At 38.8% G+C, this 19951-nt stretch overlaps 1 protein-coding gene across 3 annotated transcripts in view; it reads left to right on the top strand.

Moving 5' to 3' along the window:
- The window catches only part of LOC122549071 (nucleolar protein 4-like), a 348158-nt gene that overhangs the window by 324575 nt on the left and 3632 nt on the right, over positions 1-19951 (top strand). For all 3 annotated transcript variants that reach the window (XM_043688281.1, XM_043688282.1, XM_043688280.1), the window contains one exon: positions 18239-18431. In XM_043688281.1, coding sequence (XP_043544216.1) covers positions 18239-18431 — 193 coding nt within the window. The remainder of the gene's footprint in view (positions 1-18238; positions 18432-19951) is intronic.

Here is a 19951-nt window from a genome sequence, read left to right as displayed (position 1 = left end):
CTAACATCCATCGTTAAAAGTCAGCCTTATGTATATCAAGCTTCATCAGTTCTTACTGAACTTTGAGTCTGTTTTGTCTTGCATGCCAATCAATTCCTCCCAAATCAGTCACATGCTTACTTCTGTACTTTTCTCCTTCAGACAGAAGGACAGCTAAGAGTTTCTCATGATCGCATAACTATGAAATTACAAATGGATGTCACTTTGCATAGTTTACAGTAGGATAGAGTATCTAAACAATTAAGCAGTCTTCAGGCAAAACAGCTGATGCTTTTGTTAGTAATAATAATTCTGCAGTAGTTTGCTAAAATGCTTCCCTTTCATGTGTTTACCTAATAGGAATAACTGAATTTAAAAATTATTCAATTTAAATTTTGTTATTATGGGATTGCTCAACTTTATTTCTTCATATTCCTACATTCTCACAAGTTTTGGAATCTATGTTTATAGCCACTCCTGTGTAATGACATCACCCTCTCCATTTTTGCTATTTTTGATTTATTTTTCCTTAAATACAGCATCATCTTTTTGTGTAAACTCACTATCTGTGTATTCTCTATGGGTGCTTCTGTCAGTTGCTGGTACATTCATTTTTTAAATCAGAATGTGGACAGTCAACTAAAATGTGAGTGAGGAAGCGCAGAAATTGATTTAAATACTTACTTGATTTATTTAGGGATAGTTTTGAACATGCTAAAAGGAGCTTCTGCAAGCATAGAAGCTTGAATTATTGCATTATTCCAAAGCTGCCCAGGGGACAGCCGATCACCTCATCAAGATGTGCCACATGAGGAATGGGAGAACACCATTTCCTTTGTTGTTATAATAGACTGGGAGGGAAGAGATATTGATAATTGTCCTGAATTTGTAGCAGGCACATACCCTTCTACTTGACAATGGACACAGGATTCACAAACAATTTCTTTGGTAATGATATATGACTGTTCAAGCTGCTGTCGGGCTTTAACTTGTGCACCAGCAGGTCATTTTCAATGCCTGTACAGATAAATGTCAATCTGAGATATTTTCAACACCTGGGTCTTACTCTAAATTTCTCATTAGAATAACTCAGAAATTAAGGTCAGGGTCAGTATTTATTAATGTAAGTGGATGCAAATTGTGTGTCACCAAACTTCGTCAGTCTGTTCCAATTGATAAATCATGCTGTAAAGTCTCGTTCTTCCTAAATTTCAATTATTAAAAAGATCAGTTTCGATACTATGGAAACATTGTAAGCATGCATTGACTGTTATAAAACCATTTCATTGTCCTTAAGATGAATTATCAATGCTCAACTTAAACATGATGGGATCAGTATTGAGGTGTCCAGCACCAGTAGAGGCTGTGTACAGTCACTCACAGTTCTCCTGGAGGAGTACATTCAACTGCCAGCTGTTTTCAGTGGAGCCTTTGAAGCAGTTGAGGAGGGTGTCACATAGGCATACCCAGCATGCATTATAAGCTTCTCAAAAGGTTCAGTCATGGAGTTAGGTGGCCTTACTGGCTGCTGTTACATCCATTTTCCAAATTTGGGCCACCTGGGTTCATTTAACTAGTTTGCTTGACACTCACCAAAGATAAAGCATACATCTGAAATTGAGGCTCAGCACTAATATTATTTAAAGGGGCACCAGCAAGTGCTACCTGTTATCACAAAGTTTCTGAAAACACAGTAGAATGGTTTTGGAAGTGTTTTGGTGGATTCCTTGCTGTGACAGAGAGTATTTCTGCATCCTCACCATGGAGAGCAGATTTGTTGATCTAGCCACACTTGGTACAGGGACTCTGGATCTACATCATGGCAGGGTGATGGAGCAGAGGCTACACAGGACAGAAACCTCTGTATGATTATCTGTTAGCGTGGATTCCCACTCTTTTCATGCTTCTCAACAGTGATAAGAGGTTGGAGGAAAGCTAAAACATGCAACATCTTGGTAAGCATCCTCTTGAGCACCCCTTTTGAGGTGTGCACCTAAGTTCCTTGGCAGAATTCACCTATGCCCGAGTTCTCTATTGAGCTAGCAAATTAACTACCTAAACCTCTGGCCAGATGCTACTCATTTGTGCTTACAATCTTAGCAAGTTCTGTTCTCGACTTTACACTAACCTCTGTGTAAAGTGCAATGGCAGTATTTGAACTGGTGCCTGTGAATGTTCGATGAGGTGATAGAGCCTGTTCATCATTGATATTGCTCTCTGTTCCCCTTCCTGATGCAGCAATGTCTGGGCATGCTTGGGGGTCTGAAAACAGGAAATCAGAAAGGAATGGTTGTGATAAGCCAGTGGATAGAGAGAGCAAACAAGTCCATGATCACACTCTCTGAAGCACGCTTATTATGTCATATGCCAGGGTGAGGATGAACTACAATTTGGAAAGGGACAGGAAATGCAAGGGAACCTGACTGAATGTTTTGAAAGTCATTAGACAACATGAGGACTGCCGCAGCCAGCAGCATGATGTGAAGAATGATCTCTTCTTTAAATTTCAAGAGATGTTGTTGTACTCGGATCTTTTTAGTATTATTCTGATCTTCCTATTGTATGCCAACTGTCCTTCAAGAGAGGAAGGGAAGGATGGCAGTGAATTGTGATTTTTGAGGTGGAGGGAGGCGGAATGTTAAGTTCGTACTGTCACCTCATCTATCTGATTGTAGTATAAGGCTGAATGTATATAAGGCATACTACTGCCATGCCTTAGTACCTGTTGCTTCATCAGCCTTTTATAAAGATGAATGCACTCAACCAAGATCAGCTGGTTGTGATTGTTAGGGATTAATCATTTCAATCCCTAAATATCAATGCAGGAGTTACTCAAGGTAAAATAGGCTAAACCATTTTCAGCTGCTTAATGAAATGTTTCCTCTATCATATGTGTCAAAAGCATGAATGTTCATTGGTGACTGCATAATGTTCATCAGCATTTACAATTCCTTAGATTCTGAAATAGCCTGTGTCCATAAGCAGGGAAATCTGAATAACACTCAGGCTTATTGAAACTCTCAGGCAATGACTTTTGCCAAAAATAGAGAATCCAATGATCTCCCTTTAAAATTCAATGACATCACATTGCGGAATACCCCAACATTAACACCCTGGGTGTTACCAGAGGAAACTGAATTGGACCATCCAGATAAATACTGTGGCTGTAAGAGAAAGAAGGTATAAATAATGGTGACTATGAAACTTACCATTCATTGCTGTCACAATCCATCTGGTTCTTTGGGGAAGATAATCTACCATCCTTATCTTGTTTGGTCTGCATGTGATTCCAGACTCAAAGCAATGTTATTGACTCTTAAATAATATTTAAATAGTCTAGGAAACCAGTCAGTTCAAGGGCAATTAGGGATGAACAACAAATGCTGGCCTTGCTACTGATGACCATATCCTATTGAAAAATAAAGTAAATCAGGTCAGAGGTTGGGAATTCTGCAGCAAATATTCTCCATGTAGTGACTTCCCAAAACTATCCTAATGTCTAGAAGGCACAAGTCCACTGTGTGAAGAATAATCTCCACTCGCAAGAGTTGAACACCAATTATACTCAAGCCCACTTTAAACGTCCACTCCCTCTACTGATGACTCGTAGTGGTAGCAGTGTGTACCCATTGAAGATACTCTACAACTTTTGATTAGATCAAAGGTTATTGCGGAAAATAAAACTCATGGTATTTTGGAGTAAAATATTGACATGGAGGAAAGATTAGCTGTCTGACAGGAAGCAGAGAGTAGGAACAAAGGTTCTCTTTCGTAAGCCACTGGGGACTGTGCTGGAGCAAAGATCTGGCAAATGGCATATAATTTAGGAAAGTGGGGAATTGCCCATTTTGGCAGAAAGAATAAAATATAAACATTTTATATAAAGAGATGTGGCAAAGCTCTAAGACACAGAGAGATCTGAGTGTCCTAGTACATGAATCGCTGAAGGTTAACATGCAGGTGCAGCAAATAATTAGGAAAACTAATAGAATATTATGTTTTACTGTGAGGAAAATTGAATGCAAGAGTAAGGAGGTTATGCGTCAGTTATACAGGGCATTGGGTGAGACTGTAACTGGAGTACGTGTCACCGTACTTACGGAAGAATGTTAACGTGTTAAAAGCAGTTTAGAGCAAGTTTATTGGACTAAAACCTGGAATGTGTGAATTGACTTACGAGGAAAGGCTAGACAAGCTAGGCCTGTATTCTCTGGAGTTTAAAAGAGTCAGAGGTAATTTAATTGAAATATGTAAGATACTGAGTAGACTTGACTGAATAGATTATTGAAAAGATATTTTCTCTGGAAGGACAATCTAGATGTAAGGTTTGTAATTTAAAAATAATTGATTGCTATTTACGTCAGAGGTGAGGAAACGACTTCTTTCAGAGGATTGTGACTCTTCCTCAAAGGCAGTGGATGCAACATATTTTAATCTTTTTAAGATAGTGGTGAATAGATTCTTGATTACTGAGGGAATGAAAAATTATTGGTGGTTTTTTAATTAACTTGTAGGATGTGGGCATTGCTGGCTGGCCAGCATTCATTGCCTGTGTCCAGTGGTGGTAAACTGCCTTCTTGAACCACTATAGTCCATGTACATAGGTGGACACACAATACCCTTAGGGAGATAATTTCAGGATGTTGATCCAGCGACAGTGAAGGAACAGTGATATATTTCCAAGTCAGATGGTGAATGGCTTAGAGGGGAACTTGCAGGAACACCATTTGGTGATGGTTTTCCCATAACTGCTGCCCTTGTCCTTTGAGATGGAAGTGGTCATGGATTTGGAAGGTCTTGTCCAAGGATCTTTGGTGAATTTCCGCAGTGCATCTTGTAGATAGTAGTAACACTGCTGCTACTGAGCGTTGGTGGTAAAATGAGTGGATATGGTCCCAATCAGACAGGCTGCTTTCTCCTGGATGGTGTCAAGCTTCTTGAATGTTGATGCAGCTGCATTCATCCAGGCACGTGGGGAGTACTCCATCACACTCCTAACTTGTGCCTTGTAGATGATGAATAGACAGCATACTCCAAACCCTGCAACCTCTACCATATGTGAAAACAAGATACGCAAGGGAATAACACCACTTGTAAGTTCCCCTTCAAGCTTCATACCATCCTGTCATGGAAATATATCATTATTGTCTGCTTCTGGGTCAAATTCCTAGAATTCCTTCTCAACAGTACTGTGTTTGCATCTATGCCACATGGTCTGTAGGGGATCATGAAAGCAGCTCACCATCACTTCCTCAAGGACAACTGGGGATGGATAATAAATGTTGGCTCAGACAATAATGCCCACATCCCATGAAAAAATTGTTTTAGCTGATATTATTACTAGACACATCAGAACTATGGTTTGATACATCATAATTTGTTTTCTTTTAACTTCATGTGATGGCCTTTCACTGAAACATAAGCAGATAAGACTGCAAACTTGATTTTAACAACAAGACACAGAGTAAGTTTTTTAAACAAAATAAATAAAAATAAAATAAACCATGCTACCTACATTTAATACAGGTTGAAAGATTTCAAATCCATCTACTCCCCAACACCATCATATTATAATTACTCAAAAATCCAGAGAAATTCCTTCTCTGCCTAATCCACAGGCTTGACCGAGCTGCTTCTTTTCGGTTACAGCCCTGTCAGCTGTAAGGTCTTTTCCCTTGACCACTCAAAAGAAGAGCACAGACTTGCTCAGCCTTTTAATAGCCTGCAATGTTGTAACCAAACTACAGGCTTTCACTAAAGTAACTTATTCCTTAACTGCTTTAAACAAGCTCCTTTTTCTAGGAGAGACTATATTTGCTTCTAACCATAATCAAGTCTCCCTTCAAACTTCCATTAACATTCCAGGAGGCTCTTAGTGGCTTTAAAATCATGTTTCCAGAAAGACTGACCTACTTAATTTTCAAAGCACTTCACAAAAATAGACTAACATCCATATGCCATTCCTATAATATCAGTTAAAAAATTGTCAGTTTTATATTGATTACACACCATGCACAGTATAAAAGGAAAACATCTGAATGCTGAAATGTAACAAAGAATTTATATTCATTGTCATCTATTTTTATTTTTTTTTTGTTTTATTTTTATGTATGCATGCAAACTAATTTGCATAACAATTCTGGGACTATATATTGAATAGAAATGGAGAGAACTGTAATCCATGTTGTTCCTGCCCTGGGGCTGTTTGTTGGGACAGTAAGTCAGAAGGTGTGCAAAAGTTTGATATCTGATGTGTGATGTCTGAAGTGTTGTACTAAAATGTGAAATTAAGTGTGATCCTTACAGAATCATTTATAGTATTAAAAACATAAATATGTATACACTTAACAGTTTGACATCTGGGAGCAGAGATATTTCATATTTTTGGATGTAATTCAGTGTCATGAGAACTCTTCAAGTCGCTGATGATTATAGTAGATGGTGGTAATTGAAAGTATTTTTTTAAAGTTTCTGAGTTGCATGACCAGCACATATATAGCCCTATCCAGCCTAGCAACTTCTCACACCCTTTCTCACCAAAGTTGCCTCATTAATTATCAACTATGTCCTATGATGTCTCTCATTTCTAATTTCCACCCCATCTTGCCACATGTCCTTCTGGGGACAACTCGTCACTCCACATATATCCCAGAACTCACCAGCATCCATGGCAACTGTATCACTTTTAAAGCCTGTTATGCACCTGGACAGGCACTATCAGTTCTGAGCTGCCCTTCATTGTTCCTCACATTTACCTCAGATATGGCAAATTGGGGAATTCAGAGCCTTACTTTGTGTTTCAGGTCTTTGAGCCCCTCGCAGGCTGTAGGGCTGATACAGAACCTCCTGCCCCACAACAATCAGAGGGGCCACACATCAGATTGTGTCAGCCTTTTCTGAGGTTGCAATCTGAGTTAGTGCAGTCTCAGCTGTTTGGCAAAATGACCAGTGATATAGGAAGATGGTCAATATCCATTGTCACGCTGCCAGGTTAAGATCTGCCATCTTTTCCCCGATACCTCACACTCACTGTAGCAATGTTCTGTCCCTACATCCCAAGGCTGACACTCTACCAGTCTCACTATTGCTTGCAACATTTTCCCTTAGTCTCCCTCACCTACCTCAATCCCCAACAACATTAACCTTACATGTCCTCTGTGTTGCCTAATCATTCACTCAGGATATGTCCCAACATTTACCAAAAGTAATAGCTATGCCACCACTTTTATCTCCTGTCATTACCTGCCTCTCTCTCATTCCAGGAGAAAAAAAATAGTTCACAGTAGGGCTCAAAGAGTCAATATGGGTAGTGTGCGGTCTGTCATTCGGCTCCTCACCCTTTTTTTGGAGAGGATTCTGACTCTGATCTAGACGACCAACTCCTGGACTTATTTTACCAGAACCTCCTGAACAAAGGCTTGACTTCATTAAGGACCACTGACAACACTGACAAGATTCTTGCTTTTGTGTCAGCTCTAAACAGCAAGGCAAGCCAGCAGCAATATGAGATTGTTATCTCTAGCTCAGGGGGTAAAGTGCAAAAAGGCAAGCCAAGGCATTGATGTCATGGTCATCCAGGTAGGTTCAGAATGATAATGCTTTGACTGTGAGATAAGAGACCAGAGATACAGCCTGGTCCATTCTGTGTACATGAGCTAAGTGTATGTCACTGAGCACAAATTATCCTTGCTGCGGCATTATCATGAAAATGGCCAGTTCATCCTGTGACACAGCATTAAAGCAAGAACTGAGCTGTAAGTGAATCTTAGATTCTCAGGTGTCACTGTCTGTGGATGTGAGGTGTTCGTGGCTGGTGCCCATGAAGCAGCCATGGAGGTTATTCAGAGCGTGAGTAAGCTGAATCTTCCAGGTGCTCACTTTGGTTTCTCTGTCAAGCTTACCTGATATTTAGTATGCTTTGATGAGTTTGGTAAGATGGGAGTCTGAATATTAATGAAATTGTTTGTGGCATCAACAAGACATTTAACAGGCAATAATGTCTATCTGTTCGTATCTCACTGCTGCTTTGTGAGAATTTCACCCCGACACTTGTGAAAAGCATAAAAGATGAATTGAGATTATCTCAACGTTGAGATAGGCCTCAGTGCAGTTGTTGTGTTATTCTGCCACACATCATACCAGAGTCCATGTTTGTCAGGTTCTTATAAGATTCTACCCATATGCACAGATTTTAGCCTAGGTTATGAGACTTTTGATAATATTCCTTGATGAGATTATGTATATAGTTTAAATGATTATTGAAATAATGGATTACAAATGATTATTCACTCTGTGACATATCACACTGGGAAGGCAATGGCCTAGTGGGATTATTGCAGGACTGTTCATTCAGAAACCCAGATAACGTTTCCTGAACCTAGGTTTGAATCCTGTCACGGCAGATGGTGTAATTTGAATTCAATAATTTGGAATTAAGAATCTAATGATGACCCTGAGTCGATTACTGGAAAATCCCATCTGGTTCACTAATGTCCTTTAGGGAAGGAAACTATTATCCTTACCTGGCCTGGCCTACATGTGACTCCAAACTCACATCAATGTGGTTGACTCTTAACTCAATTAGGGAAGGGCAATAAATGCTGCCTAGCCAATGATGCCCTCAACCTGTGAATAAATAAAGAAAAAAAAATAATGTATATGTTAGACTTTTGAAAATATGTTCATTGAATGAAGTATATTAATGTTCAGGAACACTTTTCAATTTGTTTTTGCATTTTAGAGGATATGGGCATGGCTTACTCAGTCAACAGTTATTGCCCTTGAGAAGATTGTGATTGCCAAATTCTTGAACCACTGCAATCTGTGTGATGTATGTCTAGCCACAAGCTGTTAAGATGGGAATTCCAAGGTTTTATTCCAGTGAAAGTGAAGACAAAGGAATATAGTTCCAAGAAAGATGATGTGTGACTTTGGTGGGGAATATGAAGATGGCGATGTTCCTCTTCAGCCCATGTCCTTGCAGTTAGTATAAGGTGTGTGTTTTTGAAAATACCTAGGAGTGCCTCTGCAACATGTCTTATTGATAGTCTATACTGCTGGCTGTGCATCAATGTTTGAGGGTAAAGTGGTGGACAGACTGCCAATCAAGCAGCTGTTTTGTCATGAATAGTGTCAAACATCATGAATGTTCTTGGAGCTGCATTTTTCAGACAAGTGAAGATTGCTCCATTACACTGCAGTGTCTTGGAGATGTAGATACATTTGGGGTCAGGAGGTGAGTTCCTTGCCACAGAATTCCTTGCCTATGACTTACTCTTATATCCTTATGAAAACACCACATTGTAGTGAATTCACAATGAGAATGTCATTGAATATCAAGGGGAGCTGGTTAGATTCTCACTTTTTTTTAAGTTGGGCACGACAGTTATGTGACACAAAAGTTACATGCCACTTATCAATCCAAGCCTGAATGTTGTTGCGGTCTTGCTGTAAATGGACACAGATTGCTTCAGTATCTGAGGATTTATGAATAGTGCTAAATATTGTGCGACCATCAGTTAACATCTTAACTCTGAACTTTAGATAGTAGGACGGTCATTGTTGAAGTAGTTGAATATGGTTGAATCTTAGACACTATGCTGAGGTGTTCCTGCAGAGATATCCTGGGACAGAAAGAATTGGCCTGCAACAGCCCCAATCACCTTTCCTTTGCACCAGGTGTGACTTCAACCAGCAGATCACAATCACAAAATTTGCAGATGACACTAAAATAGCTGGAAAAGTAAGTTGCAATGAACAAATGATAAATAAGAAATTTACAAATCAATAGGAATAAGTTAGGTGAATAGGTGAAAATTTGACAGGTAATGTTTAACTGGATGAGTGTCGGGTTATTCATTTTGTTTTAATGGGAAGTAGCTCTAAAATCTTCATGTTACATTGTGGCACTCAGTCCTTCCCATTAAACAATAATAAAATGGCAAGAAAATACTGCATTTTCCAAAAATGTCAAGTGAATCTGAATATATACCTGAGGACAGAACAATAACTGGAACATCTGAGGGAGACGGTATCTTAATGGATAATGCCAAGACATTATGTAAATGTCTGAATATTCAGGAAAAGACAATGATAGAGTATGTTCCCATTGCACCTAAACCACCAGAGGTTAATGTCAACAGGAAAAATAAACAGACACAGGAATCGATGACCTCCACAACATCTTACCTGTTACCTGTTGCCTGTTGTATACTTGATTGTAAATATTGTGAATGTTTTCATTGCAGGAGCCTCTGATGTAAAAGGGAATGGATTTTGTATATTTGTGTAAGTATGGTGGACTGCCACTTTAAGAGTCCAGTCATATGACATAACGATGATGTAATTTGGGTAGGAAACAACTCCTTAATGGAGAAAACATCTCGTTAATAAAGACCCTGCTGTTAAACAGTTTCTCCTGGTTCTTCTTGGAAAATAACAGCCTATTCCTATTATCTATTTTAAGTCTGTTAGCCAAATCCTTAATCCATGCCAGTATGCTGTTTCATATTCTGTGTGCTGAATTGTGCTATCCAACCTTCTGTGGTGGACCTTATCAAGAGAAGGTGGGCAAGTTCCATGTGTGACTTTTTTTAAAATTGCCTGGCATCTTGGTTTCCACTGACAGGCGAGGGTTAAAGTTACCACTTTACCACCTTTTACTGCTGTTCCCCTTATGGGCATCCCCCGCTTTTCAAACATTTGCTTTAAAGCCACTTTACGAAAGACCTACATTAGTGCCTGTTTTCGCAAATCCGAAGAGGATTTTCGCTTTTATGAAAAGTGGCAACATGTTTCCCATGTAAATCATGCACCTTAGCATTATGCCATTTTCGGCTTACAAAAGATTTCCTGGGAATACTCTACATTTGAATTTGCATTCCTTACCCATAAGCAACCATAGCATCTCATGCTTGAGGAAAAAACTTCTACATATAATTTTAATTAATTGACCATGGTAAATATTTTGAAATCAGTTTTCCACCATACAGTAATTCTAAACCATTTTACCTGGAATCGATGAATATGCTCATATATGTCTAATTTATATTTTTCAAAAGAGAAATCTTATATGTCTATTAGGTCTCAGCCAAAGCAGTTATGTCTCAAAAATGTAAACTAGTGGCTGAACTGGCTTTTCCCTCTGGATAGTTGTCATGGCAGCAACCAAATGTAGGCAGGTTTTGTGAATCTCAACTGTAGACTTTGAACAACACTTTGGATTACTGTAATACAAATGCTGTTGCGAAAGCATTTTGAGGCATGATACAAAATGTTCTCTTCTACTTAGGGTTCATTTGTAGCTAATTTAAACATTTTCACTTCCTACGTGGCTCAATTTCAAAATGTTATTTACTCTGAATATCAAAGACTTTCTTTGTTTCTGGGAAACTAATCTGATCAAAACACATTTTCCAGGACAAGGTAACTTGCTTGATCTGCAGCTCATCTGCTAATTTCACTCTCTCCTTCCACTGCCAACACACAGTGACACCAAGTTGTACAAGATGCAATGCAGTAGACTAGGCTCTTTCAATAGCACCTTCCAAAGGTTTTGGCCTCTACCAGCTAGAACTACAAGGTCAGCAGATACAGCATCACAAGACATAAGACATAGCAGCACGAGTGAGTCTTTCAACCTATCAGGTCTGTCCCCTATTCAATCAGGTCATGGCAGATCTCATAATCCTCAACTCCACTTTTCTGTTTCTTTCCCGTAATCCTTGATTCTATTACCATTACAAATATGCCTCAGCTCTAAATATCCTTAATGACACAGCTTTGACAGCTCTTCATGGTAAAGAATTCCACCCATTCATTATCCTCAGAAAAGAGAAACCTATTTTCATCTCTGTCTCATTGAGTAATCCCTTACTGAGATTATGATCTCTGGTCCTACCCTCCCACAAGAGGGAGCATTGCCCATATCAAGCCCCCTAAAAATCTTAAATATTTCAATAAAGTCACCTTTCATTCTTCTAAATTCCAAAAAGTATGGGCCCAGCTACTCAGCTCATCTTATAAGAAAACCCCTTCATACCTGGGATGAAAAAAAGGACCCTTTTCTGCCTGCCTCCAATGCCGGTATGTCTGTCTTTAGACAGAGGGCTAAAATTGTTCAGAGTATTCCAGCTGTGGTCTGATTGATATAGTTTTAGTAAGAGTTCCCCTATTTTTATACTCCATTGCATTTGTAATAAAGACCAACATTACATTTGCCTTCCCTAATACAATATGAACTTGAATATAAGCTTTTTTGTGATTCATGGATAAGGACTCACAAATCCCTCTGTCCTGTAGATTTCTGCAGTCTTTCTTTATTTAAATAATATTTAGCTCCTCTATTATTCTTGCTAAAGTGTATAATCTCATATTTCCCCATAAAATATTCTAACTGTCTGTCTAGATCTCTCTATTGACTCTTTGATTTACTCTCACCACTTGGCTTCCTTTATACATCTGTTATTACATTCTTTATAAAGAATATTTAGAAATATATAATATGATCATTCAGTTTTGGCATGGCTTCATGAAAGAGCAATCATGCCTGACAAATCTATAGAATTTTTGTAAAAGGGAAGCAGTGGATTTAATATTTTTGGATTTCCAAAAGATGCTTGATAAGATATAGCATATTAGGCTAATTCAAAAGAGTCGGTGGGTGTTGGTGGCAATATGTTAATTTGACAGAGGTGTAGTTAATTAATAAAAGACAGAAAGTTAGGATGAAACAGGGAGGCATTTTCAAGATGGCAACCTGAAACGAGTGGAGTGCTAGAGGGATCCATTGCTGGGGTCACAAATGTTTATGATATATTACTGACTTAGATACAGGAAGTGAATGAACTCTTGTCAATTTTGTAGATCGCACAAAAATATAATCTATAAACGACATATTGTAAATAATTGTAAATTATTCTCCTTTATCACTATTGCCTGTTACCTCCTAAAATAATTCTATGAATATGTCAGGCATGATTTCCTTTTCATGAAGCCATGCTGAATCTGTGTGATGTATTTCTAAATGCTGTGCTATTACATACTTTAATTCTTAATAGACTCCAGTATTTTCCCATTGACAAGTATTTAGCTAATTGGCTTAGTTACCTGTTGTTTGTTTCCTTCCCTTTTTGAATACGAGTATTACAATGGCAGTTTCCCAATCCTTTGAAGTTTCTCTGAGGCGACAAGACTACTACCAGTACATCCCTCTGCAGTCACTTGTTTCAAAATCCCTAGGTGCAGTCCATCATGTCCAGGAATTTTATGGGCCTTTAGCACCATTAGGTTCCCCAGTCCTTATTCTCTAGTGATAGGTGTTATGTTCAGGTGCTTATCAAGAAGGTTGTTTTGTCCTAAATGATGTAGATCTTAAGTATTGTTGGAGCAACACTCATCCAGAGAAGATAGAGAACAGCCCATCACACTCATGATTTGTTACATGTAGATGATGGACAAGATTAGAGGAATGAGAAGATGAATTGCTTACCACCAAATACACAGATTCTGACCTGCTCTTGTAGTTACAGTATTTATAATCATTAATCCAATTCTGTTTCTGGTTAATAGTAAGCCCAGAGTGTTGATGGTAGGAATTCATTGATGATAATGCCAATGATTGTCGAGGGAAATGGTTAAAAATCACACATCACCAGGTTATAGTCCAACAGCTTTTGGAGCGCTGCTGCTTCATCAGGTGGTTGTGGAATATAAGATCATAAGACACAGAATTTATAGCAAAGGTTTACAGTGTGATGCAACTGAAATTATATATTGAAAAAGACCTGGATTGTTTGTTAAGTCTCTCATCTTTCAGAATGACCATGTTAGTTTCAGTTATTTCATAAGTAAATCCCAAAACTTTTTAAAAAGTTACATTCTCAGGTGAACAATGTCACCCCAGATAATACATCGGAGGTGGGAGGTACCCTGTATGAGGTTGTCTGTGCCCCAACGTTCAGACTGATTCTATTTCTAAAAAACGGATTTACAGAATCTTACATGGATTCATGTAGTTTTTGAGCAAAATGAAATGTAATTCTGCAAGTACAAATTCACCCTGCAGACTTATGTGTCTGTGTGTGCATGTGTGTGAGTGAGAGTGTAAAGGGGTATAAGTCTGAGAGGGTGCATGTGTGGGTGTATATGTGTGAGCATATGAGAGAGAGCTTGTGTATGAGAGAGGATCTGCGTGAGTGAATGAGTCTGTAGGAGTGTGTGTGTGTGTGTGTGTGTGTTGCAGTGGGGTCACCTGTAGTGTGACATGAACCCAAGGTTCCAGTTGAAGAATGCTCTCACCCTTCATGGTAACTACTTATCAAGACAAAGTTCAGAGTATGTTTTGGAAGTCAGGCATGCAGACAGTATGGCCTGCCTAAGGCAACTGATTGACAGTAATCATTGGTGCAGTACTGGGGATGATGGCCTGACAGAGGACACTGATATTGAAATACATACATTTTTGATGAAAATGCCATCCCCATGGATACAGAACTTGGCTATCAGCCTCTGCTTGGTCACTTTCTGAGGATGGTCACCCGAAGGTCCGAGGTCAAATGTCCTGGACCACTGAAGTGTTCTCCGGCAGGGAGGGAACACTCCTGTCTATTGATTGTTGTGCAGAGTCCATTCATCCATTATCATACCCTCTACTTGATCTAACCAATGTACAATGCCTTCGGGCATCCTTGTGGAAATCCAAGTGGAAGTCTATGTTATGAGGAGGTTGCAAAGGTGCTTCAAGGGAAATTGAAGAAGCGAAGTGTGTAATTCAGATGGAATACAATGTGGAGTACTTGGAGATTAGTTGGAGAAACAAATAGATATTTTTTAAATGGTGAGAGTCTGAGAAGTGTTGAGCGTCAAAGAAGCCTGGGTCTCCTTATTCATGAGTCATTGAAAGCTAACACACAGGTCATCAAGTAATCAAGGCAAATGGTATTCATAACAAGAGGATTTGAATATGGCAGTAAAAATTTCTGGGGTGGAGGAATCTTACAATCAGTGGACAGAATCTCACAGTAAGGCCTAGAGTCATGAATTATTGGAATTCCCTGACTTAGAAAACTCTGGAGTCATTGAGTTAATCAAAGATTAATATTCATAGGTTTGACAAATTAAAAACTTCAACGATACAGGGATAGTGCATGAAATGGTGGACATTTTGGTCTCATCACACAACTGTCAAGGCCACTGGACTATGTGGATCAACTCCCAAAACCTGTGAGCCTCCTGTCAGTGAGGACAAACATTGAGGATGAAATTCAATGTTGCCTCCAATGTGTCATTGCAGCCTTTGTCTGAGGAACAGAGTGTTTGATGAAAATGTCATCAAGCCTATTACCAAACTCATGGTCTGGAGGACAACAATGTTTTCATTCCTCCTGTATCCATCGGAGACTTGAACAATGTACAGCAAACGCATTAAACCTCTTGAGAAATATTGCTAGTAATAAAATCCTGAAATCCTGGATATGTATTTCAATATCAGTGTCCTCTGTCAGGCCATCATCCCCAGTACTGAACCAATGATTACTGTCAATCAGTTGCCTTAGGCAGGCCATACTGTCTGCATGCCTGACTTCCAAAACATACTCTGAACTTTGTCTTGATAAGTAGTTACCATGAAGGGTGAGAGCATTCTTCAAGGAAGTCTTTTAAAATTCCCTGAAAAAGTGCAATATTCCTACCTGACCTGTGAAAATTTAAGTCAAGAACAGTCAAACAGAAGAACAAGCATTTATGAAGTACCAACCATCTTGAGCTTCCCTGACAGGCCCGGATTGAGGCCGGCCACAAAGAGTGAAAGGGGCATGTGAAAACCAAAGATTCCCAAACTCCTGGTTCAGCAGGATGGCTGTGGATGGCTTTGTGGATATAGCTTTAGACTTTTTAGTCACCTTTAACCACACAAGAGTGGAAGAAAGGTATCCTTGATCTTGAGGACAGCCTAAGAAGAGAAATGAGAGATGTTTAAACAGATCTTGCACCCATAAAGCACTATGGACCATTAACAATAGCAGAATTACATTCAACCACAATCTGTAAGCAAACAGCCTGGCATATCCCCACATTCTACCACTACCATTATGCTTATTCTGAAAGAGATTCCATGACTTCTACACTTAATGGTAAGGTTCTGGGGAGTGTTGCTGAACAGAGTGACCTTGAAGTACAAATTCATCATTCCTTGAAACTGGGATCACAGGAAGATAGGACAGTAAAGAATGTGTTTGGTATGCTTGCCTTTATGAGTTAGTGCATTGAGTATAGGAGTGGGGAAGTCATTTTGTCGTTGGTTAGGCCAGTATTGGAATATTGTGTGCAATGCTGGTTTCCCTACTATTGAAGAGATGTTGTGAAACTCAAAAGGGTTCAGAAAACATTTACAAGGGTGTTGCCAGGGTTGGAAGGTTCGAGCTATATGGAGAGGCTGAGTAGGCTGGGACTATTTTCCCTGGAGCATTGGAGGCTGATGGGTGATCTTAGAAAGGTTTCTAAAATTATTAAGGACATGGATAGGGTAAATTGACAAGTTCTTTTACTGGGGGTGAGGGAGTCCCAAACTAGAGGGCATAAGTTTAAGGTGAGAGGGGAAAAATTTAGAAGGGATCTAAACGGCCACTTTTTCATGATGGAATGAGTTGCCAGAGGAAGTGGTGGAGGCTGGTACAAATACAATGTTTAAAAGGCACCTGGATGGGTATATAAATAGGAAGAGTTTAGAGCGATAAGAACCAAATGCTGGCAAATGAGACTAGATTTATTTCGGATATCTGTTCATTATAGACAAGTTGAACCGAAGGGTCTGTTTCCATGCTGTATATCTCTATGACTCTATAAATACATTCATTCTCAATGATGAGGGAAACCAATGTAACATTGCAAAAGACAAGGCTGAAGAATTTACTGAAGCAAACTGAAAGTAATGTGCCAACTGGATTTTCCATCTCAGCATCCTCATTAGGACAAAGATGTCAATCTTCACCCAGTTCAACTTACTCCACATGATATCACACAGCAGCTGAAGGCACTGGATGATGGACAGACTGTGGGCCCTGAAAGCCTTTTGACTGTTGCATTGAATCCTTATGCTCCAGAACTGGCCACATCCCTCACCAAGCTTTCCAATACAGGTTTATCACTGATCACTAGCTGATCATGTGAAAAAGTCTATGTCTTGGGATACTCAATGGTGCTAGGAAAGAGGTTTTAAATTCTTGACCCAACAATAATGAAGGAATATTCCAAATCAATGTGATTTGTGGCTTTGAGGGTGATGAAGATATGTGTCTCCTTCCCTTGCCTTTGTGGAGTAGAAGGGCCATGTTGAAAGTTGTTGTCAATGCAGGTTGTTATGATGTAATTTTTTGGATAATGCCTGCTGCTACTACTGTGAAGCAGTGGTGGAGGGAATTAATCTTTAAAAGAGTTCATGAGATGCTGATCAAGTTGGCTCACAGCACAATCACTGGCTTTTTGTGAACACGTCAAAACTGGCTAATTTTGTACATTTCCGGGTAGATATCATTGTTGTGGCTGTTGCTGGCCTTGGAGCATGGCTCGTTCAGGAACTAAGAACTTAAGTCAAAGTATTACCACGGCCCAAAACTTTGGTGTACTTGGGAGCAAGTGAGTTTTCAGCAACACGAGAAGTGATATTTACTATTCAAAAGCTCTTTGTATGGACTATTATTCCTAAATAAGAAAATTAATGTTGTATGTTTTCTTTTATATTTGATACATTTATCTCTTTCTTTTAATCAAATCTGTAATTCACAATATTTATTTTGCTTTCTTTACACCATTTACAAGTAATACACATGTCCCGGGTTTTTACTTCCTGTTTTGGATATGACAGGGTTCAGTGGTAATACTGCAATCAGATTGGTTGAAAATCTTTGCTCTTGCATGGTCTGTCCACAAACATCATAGATCCCCTGTAGAGGGTATAATATTGGAACAGAAAGCAAATTGTTGGATGTCACTGCAAACAAGTTTGCAGCAAGTATATAGTAAGATGAATGTTGAAAGCCATTCACTCCATAACTGAGAGCAAAATTTTGGTCTTTGTTCAGCCATATTAGGAAAGTTTGTTTTGGTTCCAAAAGAAGATGTACTTCCAGAGCTTTTACTAAGAACAGGACTATTTTAATTTTGAATGAAAGCTTTAGGCTGCTTTTGCTTCTATTGTTATCATACAAAATTTTCATATATGAACTTTGCACTCCAATAAGGAAATTGTTTTGTATTTTTGCAGGAAGAGCCAGTTGCACTTGGAAAACAGTGGACAAGAGAATCTGCTCAAGTCACTTATACAGCCCCAACAGTTTCTTACTCACAGGAGTTAATGTATATCAATGGAAATACGAGCTATAATTACCACAGTTATGGAGGCCTGGGTGGTGGGAAGCAAAATCCATCTTCCTTACCAAGTGATGGTACCAACAGTGGTAAGTAGCATTAGTTATGCATTATCATCATCAATAATATCTCAAATGGTTTCAATGTGAAACAACAGTCTTTGCACAATCATACATTATTTATATCCATGTTAATTCTATCGTATAAAGATTTTGTTTTGATCCCAACTGATGTTGTAACTGGACAAGACAAATCCCAGATGGGAACCTGATTGGATAGATCATAGTTTGATTTATTTGTTTTTTTTTCCAAATTGTCTTTTGCTGAAACACAAGACCACGTTGGTTCAGACTTTGCTTTGACAATAAAACAGAAGTTTATTTTTAAAAATACTGAAGATAAAATAGAATAAACCAATTATCTAATTATAATACAAATACAAAAAAATTTAAATTCGGTAAAAGTATGTACCCATTAATCTCAAGACACTTGTATAAATTGAAAAGAAATAAAACATGCTTCCAAAGTACTTAAAATCACATCTCTAATACTGTACCCAAAAACACCACCCTTAACAATATTCATGCCAAAGTCCATATATCTAACACTCAATAGATTTAAGTCAGTTGTGATTTCATTGTTTAGCATAGAACTGCAAATAGGTTCTCCCTGGAGCTTAATTACACCCAATCTTAGATGTACTTAGCTTTAAGTTTTTTGGTTTTTTGGTTCTTCGTGGTTTTTTGCCAACACTAACTTCACTCTTAAGGGAACCTAATTCATTATATATCCATCCATTCTGTGACGCACTAGTCTATACACCACCACGGGACATCATAGGATTGCCCAAATTTCAAAGTAAAAGTGAAGACAAAAAAAATCTCCCTTTCTTTGCTGTGGTCATTGTTCAGAAGTATCTAGCAAACCTGAAGCCCCATTCTTTACTTTGCTGAGGCACCAAACAATCCAAGATAAATTTTAAAATCCATTCATGGTACATATACTTTTACACTAAAGCTAGGCCTCAAAGACAGTTTAAATCACCATGGCTGCAGAAATACTTACAAGTTAATCATTAACTCGAGACACAGAAAATTCACAGGTTACCATTTCAACTACCAAACCCAAACTTACAATAAATTCCATTAAATACTTATATATGTAAGTCACAGTATACATCAATATATCAATTACAAATATAAATTACACAACAGGATCATGACCTAAACAGAAAAAGAGACATTATAATTAGTGAATGAGTGAAGGGATTTAACAAGTTGTCTCACATTAATACCGAATCAACACGGAACACTTCACCAACACCTTCCACCCCGACCTCAAATTCACCTGGACAGTCTCAGATTCCTCCCTCCCCTTCCTCGACCTTTCTATTTCTATCTCAGGCGACCGAATCAACACGGACATCTACTACAAACCGACCGACTCCCACAGCTACCTGGACTACACCTCCTCCCATCCTGCCCCCTGTAAAAACGCCATCCCATTCTCCCAATTCCTTCGACTCCGCCGCATCTGCTCCCAGGAGGACCAGTTCCAAAAAATCACATCCCAGATGGCCTCCTTCTTCAAGGACAGCAATTTCCCCCCC

Source organism: Chiloscyllium plagiosum, chromosome 4 (genome assembly GCF_004010195.1).
Source record: "Chiloscyllium plagiosum isolate BGI_BamShark_2017 chromosome 4, ASM401019v2, whole genome shotgun sequence".
Classification (NCBI taxonomy): domain Eukaryota; kingdom Metazoa; phylum Chordata; class Chondrichthyes; order Orectolobiformes; family Hemiscylliidae; genus Chiloscyllium; species Chiloscyllium plagiosum.
This window is presented reverse-complemented; position numbering and strand designations above follow the sequence as displayed.